The following is a 17,236-nucleotide window of genomic DNA, read 5'->3' as shown; positions in this document are numbered from 1 at the left end:
TCAATATCTTCATCAATTACTTAGATAATGGCATAGAGAGTACACTTAAAAGTTTGCGGACGACACCAAGCTGGGAGGGGTTGCAAGTGCTTTGGAGGATAGGATTAAAATTCAAAATGGCCTGGACAAACTGGAGAAATGGTCTGAAGTCAATAGGATGAAATTCAATAAGGACAAATGCAAAATGCTCCATTTAGGAAGGAACAATCAGTTGCACACATACAAAATGGGAAATGACTGCCTAGGAAGGAGTACTGCGGAAAAGGATCTGGGGATCATAGTGGACCAAAAGCTAAATATGAGTCAACAGTGTAAGGCTGTTGCAAGAAAAGTGAACATCATTCTGGGATGTATTAGCAGGAGTGTTGTTGTAAGCAAAACACAAGAAGTAATTCTTCCGCTCTACTCCACGCTGATTAGGCCTCAGCTGGAGTATTGTGTCCCATTCTGGGCACCACATTTCAGGAAGGATATGGACAAATTGGAGAGAGTCCAGAGAAGAGCAACAAAAATGATGAAAGGTCTAGAAAACATGACCTATGAGGGAAGATTGAAAAAATTGGGTTTGTTTAGTCTGGAAAAGAGAAGACTAAGAGGGGACAGGATAACAGTGTTCAAGTATGGAAAAGGTTGTTACAAGGAGGAGGAAGAAAAATTGTTTTTCTTAACCTCTGAGAATAGGACAAGAAGCAATGGGCTTAAATTGCAGCAAGGGAGGTTTAGGTTGGACATTAGGAAAAACTTCCTAACTGTCAGGGTGGTTAAGCACTGGAATAAATTGCATAGGGAGGTTGTGGAATCTCCATCATCGGAGATGTTTAAGAACAGGTTAGACAAACACCTGTCAGGGATGGTCTAGATAATTAGTCCTGTCATGAGTGCAGGGGACTGGACTAGATGACCTTTCGGGGTCCCATTCAGTTCTAGGTTTCTATAAAGCCCCACCTGAGAGATCCTCTCCCTGTAGTACGATGCCATGGTTACCACCAGGAGACAGGCAGCAGCAGGGCATTCTGCTTGTGGGCCTGGGGCTCTGCTATTCCCTCCCACCCAGTGCGAAATAGCCCGGGTTGTCGACCTTCAGGGCATGCTGAGGGCCCCATTGTTGGGGGGAGTTAAGGAGGTGATGCCGGGGTCTATGTGTGGCTGATTGTATGTTTAAATACAGTTACACGTGAAATGATCTCGTCTGAGCCTTGGAGTCCGCGACCTGGCACACCTTGATTATTAGAAACAAATCCAGCGTAGCTACTTGACGAAGGTTCATGAGTTCGTCCTCGCTGAGTCTCTGTGGAGTCTACTCCGGGGCACTGCGTGTTCGACTGAACACTGCATCTCGCACAGTCTCCTGCAGCTGCACTCCTGGAGAGAGAGAACAGCCCCTTTAGGTCCGAGGTCATGGATTAATTAACTGTGCTCTCAAGCCGAGCTAGCGCGAGTCTGCCTACCCAGGCGGGGAGGCTCGTCCGCAGCTGCAGTGCAGATGCACTCTTAGGGCCCTTGGGGTAAATCTCCCTGGTCTGTTGTTGTCGTCGGTTAGTTTTGGATCTCTCTGGAAGTGGGGCGGGTAGAAGGCAGTACTCTGCCTGGTCTCTCTCAGCTAGTCCTCCCTGACCTGCAGGGGAGATGAGGGCACTTGCCCCTTGGCCTCAGCCTGGGCCATTATCATGCTGAACCTTGCTGTCCTCCCACACGACAGCCCAGCGTCTCCTCCCAGGGGATTCTCTTTAGGTGTATCGTTACGCAGCCTTGCTACCCAAATAGATGTGTGAAGACCCTGGCCAGACTCCCTGTTGCAGCTGGTCCTGCTCCATTGTAGATGTGGCCATGGATCCCAGAAGGGAGGCTGCGGGAGCCAAGGAAAAGCACACAACAGTCCAGAAAACTGGCTAGCCTGAAATGCTGTTGGCAGTCGTCTGGGACGGCCTGAGCTGGCCTGCCGCTGCTCCATATATGATGCTAAGCCTGACCAGAGCCTTCCTCCTGTGTATGATAACGTGGCTTATTGCATGTAACCCAGCTGTGAGACACTGGTTGGATTGGCATGAGCTAGCCAAAGACAGGAGGTTCCTGGGGTCTGTGTGGACAATGGGGGCCATGAAGTGGGGAACAGGCACTTTGAAAGGGCCACATGTGATCACATGCACTGGGGAGGAGGGCATGGGGCTGGGGTTCATGGGCTGCTGGGGAACATGGATGATGAGCGTGTGCTGGCTGTGGGGAGGAAGGTGTGGTGCTGTGCCCTCTCAGGGAGCCTCAGCGAGGTGGTGAGAACCAGGGTTTGGATAGCAAGGGGTGATAAAGCATCTTGTCTAGGAGTACAAAGGGTGCTGTGTGCCAGAGAGACAGAGCCTGGGTAGTCCAGGGGAGGAACATGGCATGCTGGCCAATGAAAGAAATCCACATGTCTTGATAGACTGGCCTGGAAACTGCTGTGCTAGCAGAGGGCCTGGTGTAGAATGTGCGAAAGGAATTTGGGATCACCTGATGCAGGTGTTCTCAAGACACAGCCCTCCCAAAAGCTGACTTGCTTTGAACATTTCTAAGTGTTTATAGTGCTTTGTTGCCGGAGCTGGGAAAATACTATGGGCGGGTCCAGCTACAGGGCTGGAGCAGCAGCAAAGGGAGGCAGAGGCTGCAGGAGGAAAGGAACTGGGAGCTGTGGCTCCTGAGCACCCTGCAGCTCTCAGCTCTGCTGGCCCCCAGATGGAGTAGAGGGTGTGAAGAGGTGAGAGGGAGATTGGAGCTGAGTGGCTGTGAGGAGCTCCTGCTGTCTGGGTTGGCACCTGGAGTCCTGGGCCAGCTTTGGGGATAAGTTCTGCTTCCCCACCCCCACTAGGGACACAGTGCAGGAGGTAGGCTTGTCCCTAAATGTGCCCTAGAAGCTGTCAGCGGGGGCTGTTGGAGGAGTGCAGATCCCAGCCATGGACTCCATCCAACGTACGTTTTCTCTCTGCTCACGACTCTAGTTCCTGGGGGTTGGGTGGCTGACACTGCCTCACTCGGGTAAGACACTCAGCTAAAATGCTTTTTGATTGTAACTTGTCTGTTCTCCCTTGCAGCCTGGAACAATAGAGTCAGACTCCAAGCAGGAGACTAGCGTGCAGCCTGCCATGAGCATGGAATATCAGTTTCCCTACAGCACGTTACGGAAGCCCATCTCTCAAAGTAGCATGGCAGACTGGGCTTCCAAAAACCTGAACATGCACACTCAGGGCATCTTCCGCCGAAGGATCTCCATCTCCAACATGCTCTCCTGGAACGGGGGCTCCATCAAAAAGCCAATGCTCATCACCAGCAACCACGCCATTAAAAAGGAAGCATGTGAGATGTTTAAACTGGTGCAGATCTACATGGGAGACCGCCAGGCCCGCATGGACCGAAATCATGTGGCTTTGGTCACAGTCACCAAGTGCTGGAGCATACAGGGTTTACGGGATGAGCTGTACATACAGCTGATCAGGCAGACTACGGACAATATGTGTTACCGAAGTCTGGCGTGGGGCTGGGAACTCATGGCCATCAGTCTGGCTTTTTTTTCCCCATCACCCAAGTTTCAGTCTTACCTGGAAGGTTACATCTACCGCCATCTCGACCAGGTCAATGATGAAAACCGTAAGTGCCTCACACGTCACAACAGCTGTTTAATGGCACTGAAATTCACCATCATGCATTGGGCCAGCAGCGAGCCTATGCAGCTCCGCTGCTCCTGTGCAGTGTCTGATTATTTGGGCAGCATCTGGTATATACACTCAGGCTATGTCTACACTTTGGATGCACCACTGTAAGGCCTCTCGCGTAGCCCCTATACGCTGATGGGCGAGAGCTCTCCTGTTGGCATGATTAAACCACCCCAAACGAGCGGCGGTAGCTATCTCGGCAGGACAGCGTCTCCCGCCGACATAGCACTGTCCTGACTGGCGCTTTTGTTGATGAAACTTATGTCAGTGGGGGTAGGGGGGTGTTTTTTCAGACCCTGACTGACAGAAGTGCTAGTGTAGACAAAGCCTTGGAGAGGGACAGACTCTGCTCTCCCTTATGCTGATGTGAATCTGGAGTGACTCCACTGGACTGCAGATTTACACTGGTGTGTCTGAAAGCTGAATTTGGTCCATATTTTGTGGAATACCCTCTGAATGAGGGGCTAAGCGGCACGTTATAATTAACTGCATTGTGCAGGAGGACCGGCGAGCTGGTGGGGGTTGTACCCCTGATACTGATTAGTAAGGCTACGTTTTAGTCATGGGTATTTTTAGTAAAAGTCATGGACAGATCACGGGCAAAAAACAAAAAGTCACAGCCCAGTGACCTGTCTGTTGACCTTTACTAAAAATACCTGTGACTAAATCTTACCTGCTGGGAGGGGAGTGCTCCTGAGGACTGCTGCTCCTGGCGGGGGGTGGGCAGCCTGGGGCCCCCTGCCGCTGCTGGGGGGATGGCCAGGGCCCCACCGCTGCTCCGGCCGGGGGGCAGCCCGGGGCTCCGACACCACAGCCAGTCCAGGCAGGGGGCGGTCTGGGACCCCGGGGCCCCGCAGCCGCTGATCCGGGTGGGGATGGCCTGGGGTCCCACTGCCACTCCGGGAGAGGTTCAGCCAGGGCCGCCGCTGATGGTGGTCCAGGCGGGGGTGGCCCGGATCCACACCTTCCACCACTGGTCCCGGACCACTGTTCCAGGGCAACGCTGGGGACCAGCTGCCTGGGGCTGTCAGAGCAGCGGCCGGTGTGGCTGGCTCCAAGGTGCTGGGATGGCCCTGGGGTCAGCCGCATCTGCCGCTGCAAAATTCATGGAGGTCATGGAAAGTCACGGAAGCCATGACCTCCGTGAATGATTCGCAGCCTTACTGATTAGTAATACTGGTAAGTCGTCATGCTCAAATTCCAGGGAGGTTTGCAGCCACATTGCTATCAGCAGGCAGGGGTAAGGGTTGTGCCGTTCCCAGGAGCTGCTGGGCCTGTGCAGTAAACACTTCTCAAGCAGTCACAGGCAAATGGGTGTTTCTTTAATTAGTTTCCAGTGCCAAGATGGTTGCAATCTATGGAGAGAAGTAGGACTCAAGTCCTTCCATCATGCGGCACAGCTGCTGTCAGGCCTTCTCCCAGTGATTCTAGCTTGTATCTGATTAAACAAATGGCTGCATGCAGTGGTGATGTAGCCGTGTCAGTCCCAGGGTATTAGCGAGACAAGGTTGGGGAGGTGATAGGATTCTGTTGGTGAGAGCCAAGCTTTCGAGCTACACATTGCTCTTCCTCAGGCCTGGCAAAGGTACTCCTAGTGTCACAGCAAAATGCAAGTTTTAACAGAAGTAGTTAGCACATCTTGTAAGGAGTATTCTGTCTTGAAAGAATACAAGCTACTGTAGCTGGCGTATGTCAGTTCTAGACCCAGTCTAATCAGGGGTTCTCTGACTGTTCCAGCCTTGAGAGACAAGGTGGGTGAGGTAACCATGGACCCACACGGGGACAGCTGCATTGCGCACAGCCTTGACAAGACAAAGGCTTTTGTCAGCAGTCCCCAGTGTGTGATAAGCAGAGCCTCACCCCACAATGCCTGGAAAGACGTGCCTCCTAGCAAAGCTGCACCTCCGGTCGCTGGCCCCATCCGTACCACAGCATCTCCCACTTTCAGTGTGGGGCTCAGACAGATAAAATCAGAGCCCCATCCAAAATTATGAAGTGCTAACGATGAAGGTATTTATAGGCACTTCTTCAGTGCTCAAGAGCAACGCTTCTGCCTAGTCATAACTAACACACACGAATCGCTCGAATCATTTCTCCCATGGGATGTTCTGCTGGCAAAGAAACTGAGGCCATGACTTGTCCAAGGCACAGGGCCAGTGTCAGGCCAGCGTTCGGAGTTCCTGTCTCCCAGTCCTGTGCTCTGCTCACAAGACTACACTCCTCCCAAAGGTCTCTGGTTTAGATGGGTTTAGTTTTCTAAGTTACAGAGCACACTTGACTGGACCAGACTGACGTGGGGAAAAGTAGAAGCTTTGAGAACGAAGTACAATAGAGTGGGCTGTTGGAGGTGGAATGGGGAGGCTGCCCAGCCCCCCTAAGGACAGCACCCGGTGATAACAGCCTGTACGCCGAGGTTAAAGGAAAGTGCTGCTGCTGGAGCCCCAGAGCCAAATCCAGAGAGGCACCAAGCAGCTGCTGCGCCCACGGGAGTCAGTGGGCCTGACTTGACTGGGCTCCTTACTATGGCAAGTTCCCCCTGGCTCAGTACTTTAGATGCTGAGCCAGGCTCTCAGGAGAGGGAACGGCTGGTGCTCGATCCCTGTAGGACTGACCTTGCATTGGGTTAGGGAAAGTTTGCATTCTGTCGAACATATCAAGTATGCCACACCTGTGCAGTGGGATATCCTTGGCCCATGGCTTGTGTAGAAATTCTTCCCAGCAGAATCCCTGCATGGGCTGCAGAAGGTGGTGTTCACAGCCGTAGCTTTTGCCTATTGCCCTCTGCCATGTACACACACCCTGAAGAACACAGGTGCACCATGTTGCTAGCCTGTGATATTCAGTGGGGACAGATCCCAGGATCTCAAATTTCAAGTGCAGTCAAAAGTGTCCTGTGGGTTTGTTTCAGGGTGTAAAGGATATTCCCCCGCACTCACCTAACGCAACATGGTGGCAGGAAGCTTACTCAGACCTTCCCAATGGTTCTCCTGTGGGCTGAGACAAAGCATTCAACTAATAGAATCATAGGAGTGGAAGGGACCTCGAGAGGTCATCTAGTCCAGTCCCCTGCACTCAAGGCAGGACTAAGTATTATCTAGACCACCCCTGACAGGTGTTTGTCTAACCTGCTCTTAAAAATCTCCAATGATGGAGATTCCACAACCTCCCTAGGCAATTTATTCCAGTGCTTAACCACCCAGATAGGAAACTTTTCCTTATATCCAACCTAAACCACCCTTGCTGCAATTTAAGCCCATTGCTTCTTGTCCTATCCTCAGAGGTTAAAGAAAAACAATTTACCTTCCTCTCCTTGTAACAATCTTTTATGTACTTAAAAACTGTTATCATGTTCTCTCTCAATCCTCTCTTTTCCAGACTAAACAAACCCAATTTTTGTAGTCTTCCCTCATAGGTCATGTTTTCAAGACCTTTAATCATTTTTGTTGGAGCTTTCAGTCCTAAAGGAGAATTTTCTGGATGAGTGAGGGTAGAGAGTCTAATGGAATGGGAATTGCAACCTTAGCGCAATCATTTGCTCTCCATAAACACGCTCCTAGATGGAGCATTGAATATTAGTGCTTCCTCCCATGGGTGTAGCAGCTCTGAACTTCCCCTTGGCCAGAAATTCAGGGGCAGAAATAAACCAGGGGGCTTTGTAAACTGGCTCGGGCAGGATTTTCTTCCTCTTGTTTCCCAGACTCGGGTGCTGCAGGGGCCAGTGGGATCACTAGGTCAGTCTTACTAAGCGCTGTTGGGGCAGTGTTTGGCGGAGGAGAGGACAGCTGATCTGTAAGCAAGACAAGCTTGCAGAAGGAGATTTGACATTCTGGAGCCTCCCTCTGGTATCCTTACTGTTCAGTGGATCCCAGTGATGGTCTCTCTGAGCCCTAGCCCAAGCCCCTCTGGAATTGGTTGATACCAGAGTCATGGACACAAGGTTCTTAGAGGCTCTTGCACTTTAAATAGAGTTTATTCTCCTCTTCCCCATCTCCCCAGCCATGGCCTCCAGCTCTCCTAGCATCCGTTCCCTGACCAGATGAGGCCAGCCTGCCCCCTCGTGCAGCCCCAGAGCAGGTTGCTGTCGCTGATGACTGTGGGCAGTTTTGGCGTCTTGCTGTCCTTAGCTGTCCATGCTGGGTCACTGCCTGCATGCTGTAAGGTGAAGGAGGCGGGGTGCGTTCGGTCTGCTTTGAGGTCACTCACTTAACCGTGCTTTGGATTTTCAGTTGCCCAGCGCATTAAGGAACTTCTGGATCTGAAAAACAAGAAGAACTCCAAATCCAGGAAAAAGAGGAAGCAAAACACCGAGGAAGAAGGTAAAGAGAGGCAGAATATGAAGACTACACATGCATGGTCTGTCAGCCTCTGCAGTTAAACCTCAGACACAGCAGATTAGTTGCTGTGGGAGCTATTTGGTAATAGAACCTGTAACATGGTGTTGTTCAGTCTAGGAATATGAATGTGTTCAGACTAGCCCCACCTATTAAGGTTGCCTAACAATTCTCATTGTAAGACTCTGTTTTCAGTTACTTATAACTTTACCAAACGTTAACCTTTCGGTCTGAAATTTTACATGCCTGGTGTCTGCCTCAGGCTGAATTTTTTGGAAAATTTCATCCAAAGAGATTTTCTCATTTCTAAGAAAGAGTCTAGGGACCTTCTCTTTGGATAGCTCTAGCACAGAGGTGGGCAAACTATGGCCCGCGGGCCACATGCGTCCCGCGGGACCATCCTGCCCGGCCCCTGAGCTCCCGTCCGGGGAGGTTCGCTTCACTCCCTACCCCGCTGTCCCCCGTCCCCTGCAGTTACGCTGCCATGTGGGCAGCGCAGCTTGCGCCCGCCCACTTCCCAGGCTTCCCAATAAGCCTGTCCTGCCTCTCTGAGTGGCCTGGTAAGGCGGCGGAGGGAGAGGATGGTTGGATAAGGGGCAGGGGGACCCGGGGGTCAGTCAGGGGACAGGGAGCGGTTGGATGGGGCGGAGGTTTGGGGAGGGGGTGGTCAGGAGACAGAGAGTGGGGGGGGTGTTGGATAGGGGGTGGGGGACAGGGAGCAGGGAGAGTTAGATAGGGGGTGGGGTCCGGGGGGGGGCAGTTAGGGGCGGGGGGTCCCGGGAGGGGGTGGTCAGGGGACAACGAGCAGGGGGAGTTGGATAGGTCAGGGGTTCTGAGGGGGGGCAGTCAGGGAGCGGGAAGTGGGAGGGGGCGGATGGGGGCAGGGGCCAGGCTGTTTGGGGGGTACAGCCTTCCCTACCTGCCCCTCCATACCGTTTCGCAACCCCAATGTGGCCCTCAGGCCAAAAGGTTTGCCCACCCCTGCTCTAGCACTGCCATGCTTTGGAGTAGGGACTTGAAAGTTGCCAGGGGATTGGCCTTTGTGCCAGGAATGTGTCTTTTGCCATCCTTGTGAAAATTCGCCCACATTTAGCTAAGTTATAAGCCCTTGAAAAAAATCTCAATTCGTGCACGATCAATAGGGACGTCTTAGATTTTAATAGTGACATTCCTGAAAGATTCCATCATCTCTGGGCCCAGGGCTGTACAGGACTTTCACCGCAATGGCAGCTCTGGGCATCTGCCGGCTGTGTAAGGGGTGGGTCCCGTCACTGGAACTGAGAGCAGGGAGCCTGTGACCCTTTGCTGGGCTCAGGCAGCATGGAGAAGGCAGCTGCTTGTTTCGAATGCAGAGGGGATAAGCGCTGAACCTGCAGGGGAGTAGACTGGGACAAGGAGCCTTGGGGTGCGGTGGTGAGTGGGAAACTGGGTCCAGCAGCTGAAGTGCAGAGTGTGAAGGAGACTGGGACTGGGCTGAGAAGCCAGAGGAATGGAGACTGGGACCAACTAGATGAGGACAATGAGGAAAGCATTGAGAGCTGGTGAACCGGAACCCCTGGGAAATGTCTGTGCCTACTGCCAGGAAGGAGTAGAGAAGGGCCAAGACACTACTGTGCTGTGGAGGTCCTTGTACAGTTCTGGACTTGGGAGCAGCATTGGTGAAACCCAAACTGTGCAGCCCAGAAATATTCCATAAACGGCGGCCTCCATTGCATGTCACTCGGAGGTGAACTGTTTATGTGCATCATGCTAATCAGCTTGGTTCAGCTTTGATTTACAGTCACGCTTGGCTAATAGTTGCTTGTTTTCCATCCTCTGGTTGGTTGCGAGCTGCATTGTATGGAGGAGAGGGATTTTTCAGGCACTCTGCAAATGCATTTGGGTCCAGGGATCTTTCAAGTGAGAAGGATTGTGCAGTTTCTGCTTAATCTCAGCTGGTCAGACTGGCCTGCCAATTGCAGACTAGCTAGTATCATGCTGGGGCTGACTCTGCTCTAAGTGCCCAGGGCAGAGGCCCATGCTGCTCTGAGCCCTGCCTCCTGCCCCTCCCCATTCCAGAGCTTACAGTAAATATAGTGTAGGTCCCCTCCCTCATGCCCCCACAGCTGCCAGCCTTCCCACACCGTTCCCTGGGGCAATGTGTGTGTTGGGGGGTGGGAGGGAGCAGCCTGGGGCGTTCCAGAAGTTGTCAAAGCCTCAGAGTTCCACTGAGCAGCTAAAGCTCATGGATACCCCGTGTCCCCATTATCTGCAGCTCTCTTCCAGTGGCCTTGGGCCTTTCGGGGGGGTCTTCTGCACACACTGTCCAGAGGGGGTGTGGGGCTATGCGGTGTTTCCCCCATACATTTGTTCAGGCTTCTCCTATGTTTCCCTGTCTTGTGGCAGTTGAGGAGATTGGGGTTCCCCCCTGGAGCGTCCCCTGGCCATTTCCAAGAAACCAGTCTGCTTCCAAAACTTTGTTTGTCTGGTTACAACCCATCCTTTGCCGGCCACTCTGGGCTCACTACAGCTGCCTGCCTGCTACCTGCACAATAATCCCATGATGGGAATGAATTACTCTCCCACTGGGTGTGTCCTCTGGCCTCAGCTGGCCAAGATCATGGGTAAAAAAACCCAGGAGTGTTGGAAGATAAGTGACTGCATGAGTTACAAACCAGCCATTCCCTCCCTGCTGCTCACTGCATCCCAAGGCAAAACACCAGCGTTGCTAACCCCAGCTATTCAGAAACCACAGGTCAGGGACCAAAATAGCATGAGGTTTGAAAAGTAGGAGACTGGAGTTCTTTTTCTTGGCCTTTTTGTGTGGGTGCCTTGAGGAGTCATGTTTTTCTGCCAGGCTGGATTGATTTAAATCCCCAAGTGGAAAGCCTCAATTGAAATCATCTGTTTTAACCAAAAAAAAACAACGAGGAGTCTTTGTGGCACCTTAGAGACTAACAAATGTTTTGGGGCATAAGCTTTCGTGGGCTAAAACCCACTTCATCAGATCTGATGAAGTGGGATTTAGCCCATGAAAGCTTATACCCAAATACATTTGTTAGTCTCTAAGGTGCCACAAGGATTCGTCCTTGTTTTTGCTCATACAGACTAACACAGCTACCACTCTGAAATGTGTTTTAACCAACTTTTTCATTTGTACTTCAGTTATTTTCTAAAGAAAGGTGCATTCTCATTAGCTGATATGACCATTAAACGTGTTGTTTTACAGCTAAATAGAGCCTTTACACTAGATTTTGTACAATTTTTTGCTTCCTAGGAGGGTACAGTATAACTACATACATTTATTTAAGCAATTATATAGTTTAATATTTTCAGATTTTTATTAATTATAAATTTTAGTGTGTTAAAAAATGGTGACTGATATATTGCTTATTTACTGGATAATTCACTTTTGGCTCATGATTTGTGTCCAGCTTCATTAGGATGCTGTTTCACAATTACAACAAATGATTTATTACAGTTGTAGTCAGTGAATTAAACTGATTATTTCAGGTCAACCTAGGAATAGTTTCAAGTAAGGCCTGGTGTACACTACAAAGTGAGGGAGACCTAGCTGTGCATGTGTCTGTACCTGAATTTGTCTCCCACCGATGTTAGCACCCCATTACAATGACTCAGTAACACAACCTCCCTGAATGGCATTGAGCCATGGTCGATGCACTGTAGTCAACGCAGTGCAAGCGTAGACACTGCGCTACCTATGTCAACCCTAACAGTCCTCCAGCAGCCTCCCACAATGCCTGACACTGACCGCTCTGGTTACATTGTGAACTCCACTGCCCAGGGTCACACAGGCTGGAACCCTCCCCACTCCCTGAAAACCCCACAAGTATTTGAAATGCCTTTTCCTGATTTCCCACCTTGATGAGCACACCTAGCTGCTCTTCACTGTTGTGTGCAGCTGCCCATGCCTCTGATATGTTCCACGCATGCACTGGCCCGCAGCAGACAGGAGATATGGGATCTCTTGGGCCTGTGGGGAGAAGAGACTGTGCAGGCACAGCTATGGAGCAGCTGTAGAAATGTGGACATCTACAGGCAGATTGCTCGGGGGACGCAGGAGAAGGGATACGACAGAGACCGACAGCAGTGCCGCGTGAAAACCAAGGAACTGCAGCAGGCATACGAGAAGGCCAGGGAAGCCAACAATGAATCCAGTGCTGGGCCACAGAGTTACTCAATAAAATTCTATTTTTTGGAAAATAATTCACATTTATTAGTTCACAACATCCACTCCGGAGTGCCTGGTGATCCTGAAAGCAACCATTACTTGTTATTGTACATTCTGACTCAACGTCTAGGATCAGTGACAAACACAGTGTTATAAATGTACAGCAAGCACCACAACGTTAATAGGTGCACTGACAGTTTTATATTCATAGATGTTCACCAAGCACCACCCAGTTCCTAACAGGCCCCAAAACAGCAGGGCCAAGTAGAACACAGTACACCACAACATGTTACTGTGACTCACCGTTCAAGTGCTCTTTCAAGAGCACCTTCAGTCGTATAGCTCCACACTGAGCTTTTCTAATAGCCCTTGTGTCTGGCTGTTCCAACTCAGCAGACAGCTGCTCCATCTCCGCCCTTTGCCGAACAGATACTATGAAGGATACAGCAGGCAGATGTAACCATTGGGATGTTTTTTTCAAAAATCCAATCTTGTGAGTAAACAACGCCAGCAACCCTTCTATCTACCAACAGAATATTCAGCTGCCCTGCTGCACTTGCTGAGCTGGTAGCTGAATCTTTCGTTGGTGCTGTTGAGGTGGCAGGCATCATTAGCTAGGAGTAGAATAGGCTGTGGGAATAGGAGTGTGTAGGCTGGGTCCCCCAGGATCACTACTGGCATTTCAAAAAAAAAAAAAAAAGGAGTACTAGTGGCACCTTAGAGACTAACCAATGTCACCAGTGGTAATCCACCAGTCGGAAAAGAGAGTCCATGCTTGTAGATTACTGAACAGTTCTGTGTTCTTAAAGATGAAAGTGTTATGCACCTTCCCGGACCAGCGAACTTTGATGTCAGTGAAGCGTCACTGGTGTTTGTATAACCATAGAAAAATAGTCCTCTCTGTTGATATACTCTGGTGCCAAAATAGGGATGTGTTTGCCATCTGTCACTCCATGACAGTTCAAGAACCCCATTGCTGCAGATCCATCCACTATGTACTGCACGCTGCTGAGAGTCAGAGTCCTGTGTAGCAGGAGATGATTAACGACCCTGTACACTTGCATGACAATGGCCCCCACAGTGAATTTTCCAACTCCAAAATGATTTCCTACTGACTGGTAGCAATCCAACATTGCAAGTTTCCACAGTGCAATTGCCCCTTGCTTCTTCACTGTCAGTGCAGCTCTCCTTCTGGTGTCCATGTGGCGGAAGGTGAGAGCGAGTTCAGAACATGGATCAAGAAATGTGGCCTTTCACATCTGAAAGTTCTGCAGCCATTGCTTGTCATCCCAAACCTGCATTACAATGCAATCCCAGCAGTCAGTGCTCATTTCTTGAGCCAAGAAGTGGCACCCCACCATCTGCAGCTGCTCTGTGAACACCACCAACAATCCTGAGTTGGTTTTCATTATGTTCCACAACAAGGAATGGGCACGTTCCCTCCCTGATTCGATTCTTCTTACAGTTCTGCAAATATTGGAGGCTTGTGCATGCACGTCTTGTGCTTTCAATGCTCACGACAGTAGTGAAAAGAAAAGGAGGACTTGTGGCACCTTAGAGACTAACAAATTTATTTGAGCATAAGCTTTCGTGAGCTACAGCTCACTTCGTCGGATGCAGTGCAGGTTCCATGCTGCTATCAGAGATGGCGGACAGCAAGGAAGGTCATGTTGGTCCTGCTTTGAGCAGGAGGTTGGACTAGATGATCTCCTGAGGTCCCTTCCAACCCTGATATTCTATGATTCTATGTGGGTTTGTGGGATCTTTAAAGAAGGCATGAAAATTATGGGATATGGATGACATGCGATGAAGACAGCTGCATGCTGGGAACTTGACCCCTTTCTCCAAGTCACCCCTGCACGACTTTTTCCTGCCCTGCCATGCATTGGCAGATCTTCCCAAGAGAGCGCTTTGGATGGTGATGAGCTGCACGCTGGGATACGTACCCATGGTGCACCACACTGTGCATCGATACAAGCACTCCTGGTGACCACACGCAAGGAGCCAAGTATGTACGCACACAAGCGATCTACTCACCTGTAGATCTGCTGCAACTTGTGTTGGCCCAAATTTGTAGTGGAGACATGGCCTAAGTGAAAGTGATGAGAGCTTAAGTTCTTACTTATCTAAGTCTCTTGAAAATGAGACAACAGTCTCCTAAGTTTCCTAGGCTGTTCTTCAAACTTTGAAAACTAGTAGATCTCATCCCCTCCCTCTTCGTTTTTATTCACAGACTGGACGAGAGAGACCAATTTTCCTGCTTTTTCAACTCCCAGGCAATTTCTCAACTTTGAATTAGTCCAAATGAAGAAAATATTCTTTCTAATCAGTACCAGAGGTGGCACTCTGAAAAACATCGTCCCTTCTTCCCACAGTCTCCTGCTTTGACACCAGTGTTGCTCCTTTCTGGTTGCTCCTTCTGCTCCTTCTACCTTGTTACTCAGCTCCCCCGCCCCACCCAAACCCCCAGCAAAACAAGAGAACTAACAACAATCCAAGACTTTATCTGCTCAAGTAACCCACATGCCTCTTGCACAGCGTATTTTATATGGTATGGGGCAGAGGAGGCGGCCGTTGAGAAATGAATGGGTTTCTGTGTGTTTGTCTCTCTGTCTGTGTACACCTGCAAGGAGAACAGGGTAAGTTCACTTACTTCAAGTGCCCAGAACCATCCAGAAGCAAGGGCTCGCAATTACTGGGTAGATCAGTGTTTTTCCATGAGCTGGAGAGTAAGTTTCCGTGGTGGGTGGAGTCAGAAATATTCATAATCGGAGAACTGAGCCAATCAGAGCTCAGGGAGGGAGAAGCTGTAAAATAGGAGCGTGAGACCCCTCAGGTGGGCTCCATGGATGATCCTGATGAGGTACATGATGGTGCCTCCTGGAGTCAGAGGCTGAGTCCCACCACCTGAGATGACGTAGCACAGCCCCGGGTCCCCCTTAGTACAGCACGTGACCTATTGTGCCATATTTATAAACCTTGACCTCCAAAGTTCGATGTTTTTCCCTTGAGTCTTTATTTATTTAGAAAAGTAGCCTTTAACTCACAATTTTTGATTAGAGGCCATGGATTTAGCATATATTATTTATTACATTGTTCTAAGAGATTATAATAAGTTTAGGCCTTAACACATTTTGTATTAAATTCAGATTTCATTTTAAACAGGTTTATTTTTTAAAAGAACAAATTATTATAATTTGAACAACAAAATCAAAACAAATCTGATTTCAATAAAAAATAGGTTTGTTTTTTTTGTCAAAAACTCGTTGATTTTTATCTGCCCTGTTTCCAGCTTTTTTCCCCAGTGATGAGATCTGGAAGTGTTGGTGGTGTTTGAATGCAAGTGGAGAGTTCCTTATGCTCACATGATTCTAGAGAGTGGAGGATATAAATATTGAGAGATTCACACGGACATTTTCAAAGTTGGCAACACTTAGGCCCTTCCCTGGGTATAAATTGCAGTGAGACTGCCCCTTCAATGGGTACCTTTGTGTACACTCAGGAATGTGGCTTTGGAGTAGGGATGTCACCATGGGACTGGCCCCTTTAAGAGGGAGTGTGAGCATATATCTGATTCCCTGCTGCCCACCTGGGCCTTATAGAGGGTAAGACAGCAGCAGCAGAAGGACTGCTACCCATGGACCTCTCTCCGCCCAGGGAGCTAAGGGACAGAATTATGAGAGCTGAAGGAAGTAGCTGGGAGCCCAGAAACACAGGCCCCAGAAGGCGATCTGTACAATCCGCTGAACTGAGGGCAGAGACTGGCCAGGGGACTTTATTTCAAGTTTATCTCGACTTAATAAAGTAGAATCCCAGCAGGGGAATTTCTTCTTATACCTTTGGACTGTATGGGATTCGTAAGGGGCACTGAGAGAAGGGAAATTGAGACAGGGGGCTGCAGAGTCAAATGTAGCCAGCAAGGGATTCTAGAGGGCAGGTACATGCTTTTACAAGGGGTCAGGAGTGCTTTGCAGATAGGCAGGGGCATGCTAGAGGCACTTGATATTTTCCCTTTCTTCTTTAAATGGAAACGAAGCACATGAGAAATCAGTTTGGGAAAGGAGTAACTTCAACTTTTTGTAAAATTCCAAGAGAGGAGAGTTGCTTGGCTTTGTTAGAGAAACATAATTAGCATTGCATCTCTGCTATTGATTTTGTCATTAGTTACAAATGAGACACATTGAAGTACACCACCAAAGAGTGGTGTAACTGGAAACACAACCAGAGATATCAGGCCTTGTCTGTGCTGGGATTTTTGCACGAGTGCAAGTCTCTTTTTACACTAGTGCTTTCTATCAATGTATAGGCAGGCCCTTCTTTGGAAAGAAAAAGCCGTTGTTAAGTCTCTCACACAAAAGGCATTCTAACAGTGCTAGGTTGCAAACTGACATCCTTAAAATCTAGTCCCAGATCGTACAGAGAAACGCCTGAGCACCATCCGACTGCCATGTTCGCACACACGTTCTCCAGGGCATGGTTCTAAGTCCACAGCACTCACTGCATTTTTGTTGTCGAGTTTTCGTTCCACAATATGCTATGCATCCGATGAAGTGAGCTGTAGCTCACGAAAGCTCATGCTCAAATAAACTGGTTAGTCTCTAAGGTGCCACAAGTACTCCTTTTCTTTTTTCGTTCCACGTCTGTTTGGGAAGATCTGTTCCTTCTCTCCTCTGGATGTTAGCTGGGTGTAAAAGGGCAGCTTCTTTAATGGGAGGGGGCGTTGCCTTCTTTTGGCTTGTGTTGTTGGGTTGTCATGAGGGAAATAGGAAAACAGGGCTTTTCTCTCCCTGCCAGGGCCACTAGCACTATTCTGTTTCTAACATAGCTACGGCTAGTGTGGTGCTTAGGGGTGGATTTACCTGGATTTCATACAGGCTTGCAATGTGCTCATGCAGTGGAAGAACGTTTATCTTGAAGATCAGCCCTTAAAAGTTTTGTGGTTCTAATTCTCGAGGGAGGCTATTCAGTCCCATCTCAGTGTTATCAGGAAGCCCAGTTCACCTTAAGCTGTCTGTGATTTGATTTGTCATGCTTTCAGATCCAGCAGCAACAGA

The 17,236-nt window shown here is 49.5% G+C and overlaps 1 protein-coding gene across 1 annotated transcript in view; it reads left to right on the top strand.

Annotated features, from left to right (window-relative positions):
• The window catches only part of LOC141997873 (rho GTPase-activating protein 39-like), a 121,452-nt gene that overhangs the window by 88,912 nt on the left and 15,304 nt on the right, over positions 1 to 17,236 (top strand). Inside the window, exons 4-5 of the mRNA XM_074970390.1 lie at positions 3,063 to 3,615; positions 7,907 to 7,996. Of these exons, the coding sequence (XP_074826491.1) occupies positions 3,063 to 3,615; positions 7,907 to 7,996 (643 nt within the window). The remainder of the gene's footprint in view (positions 1 to 3,062; positions 3,616 to 7,906; positions 7,997 to 17,236) is intronic.

This window comes from Natator depressus, chromosome 13 (assembly GCF_965152275.1).
Source record: "Natator depressus isolate rNatDep1 chromosome 13, rNatDep2.hap1, whole genome shotgun sequence".
NCBI lineage: Eukaryota > Metazoa > Chordata > Testudines > Cheloniidae > Natator > Natator depressus.
This window is presented reverse-complemented; position numbering and strand designations above follow the sequence as displayed.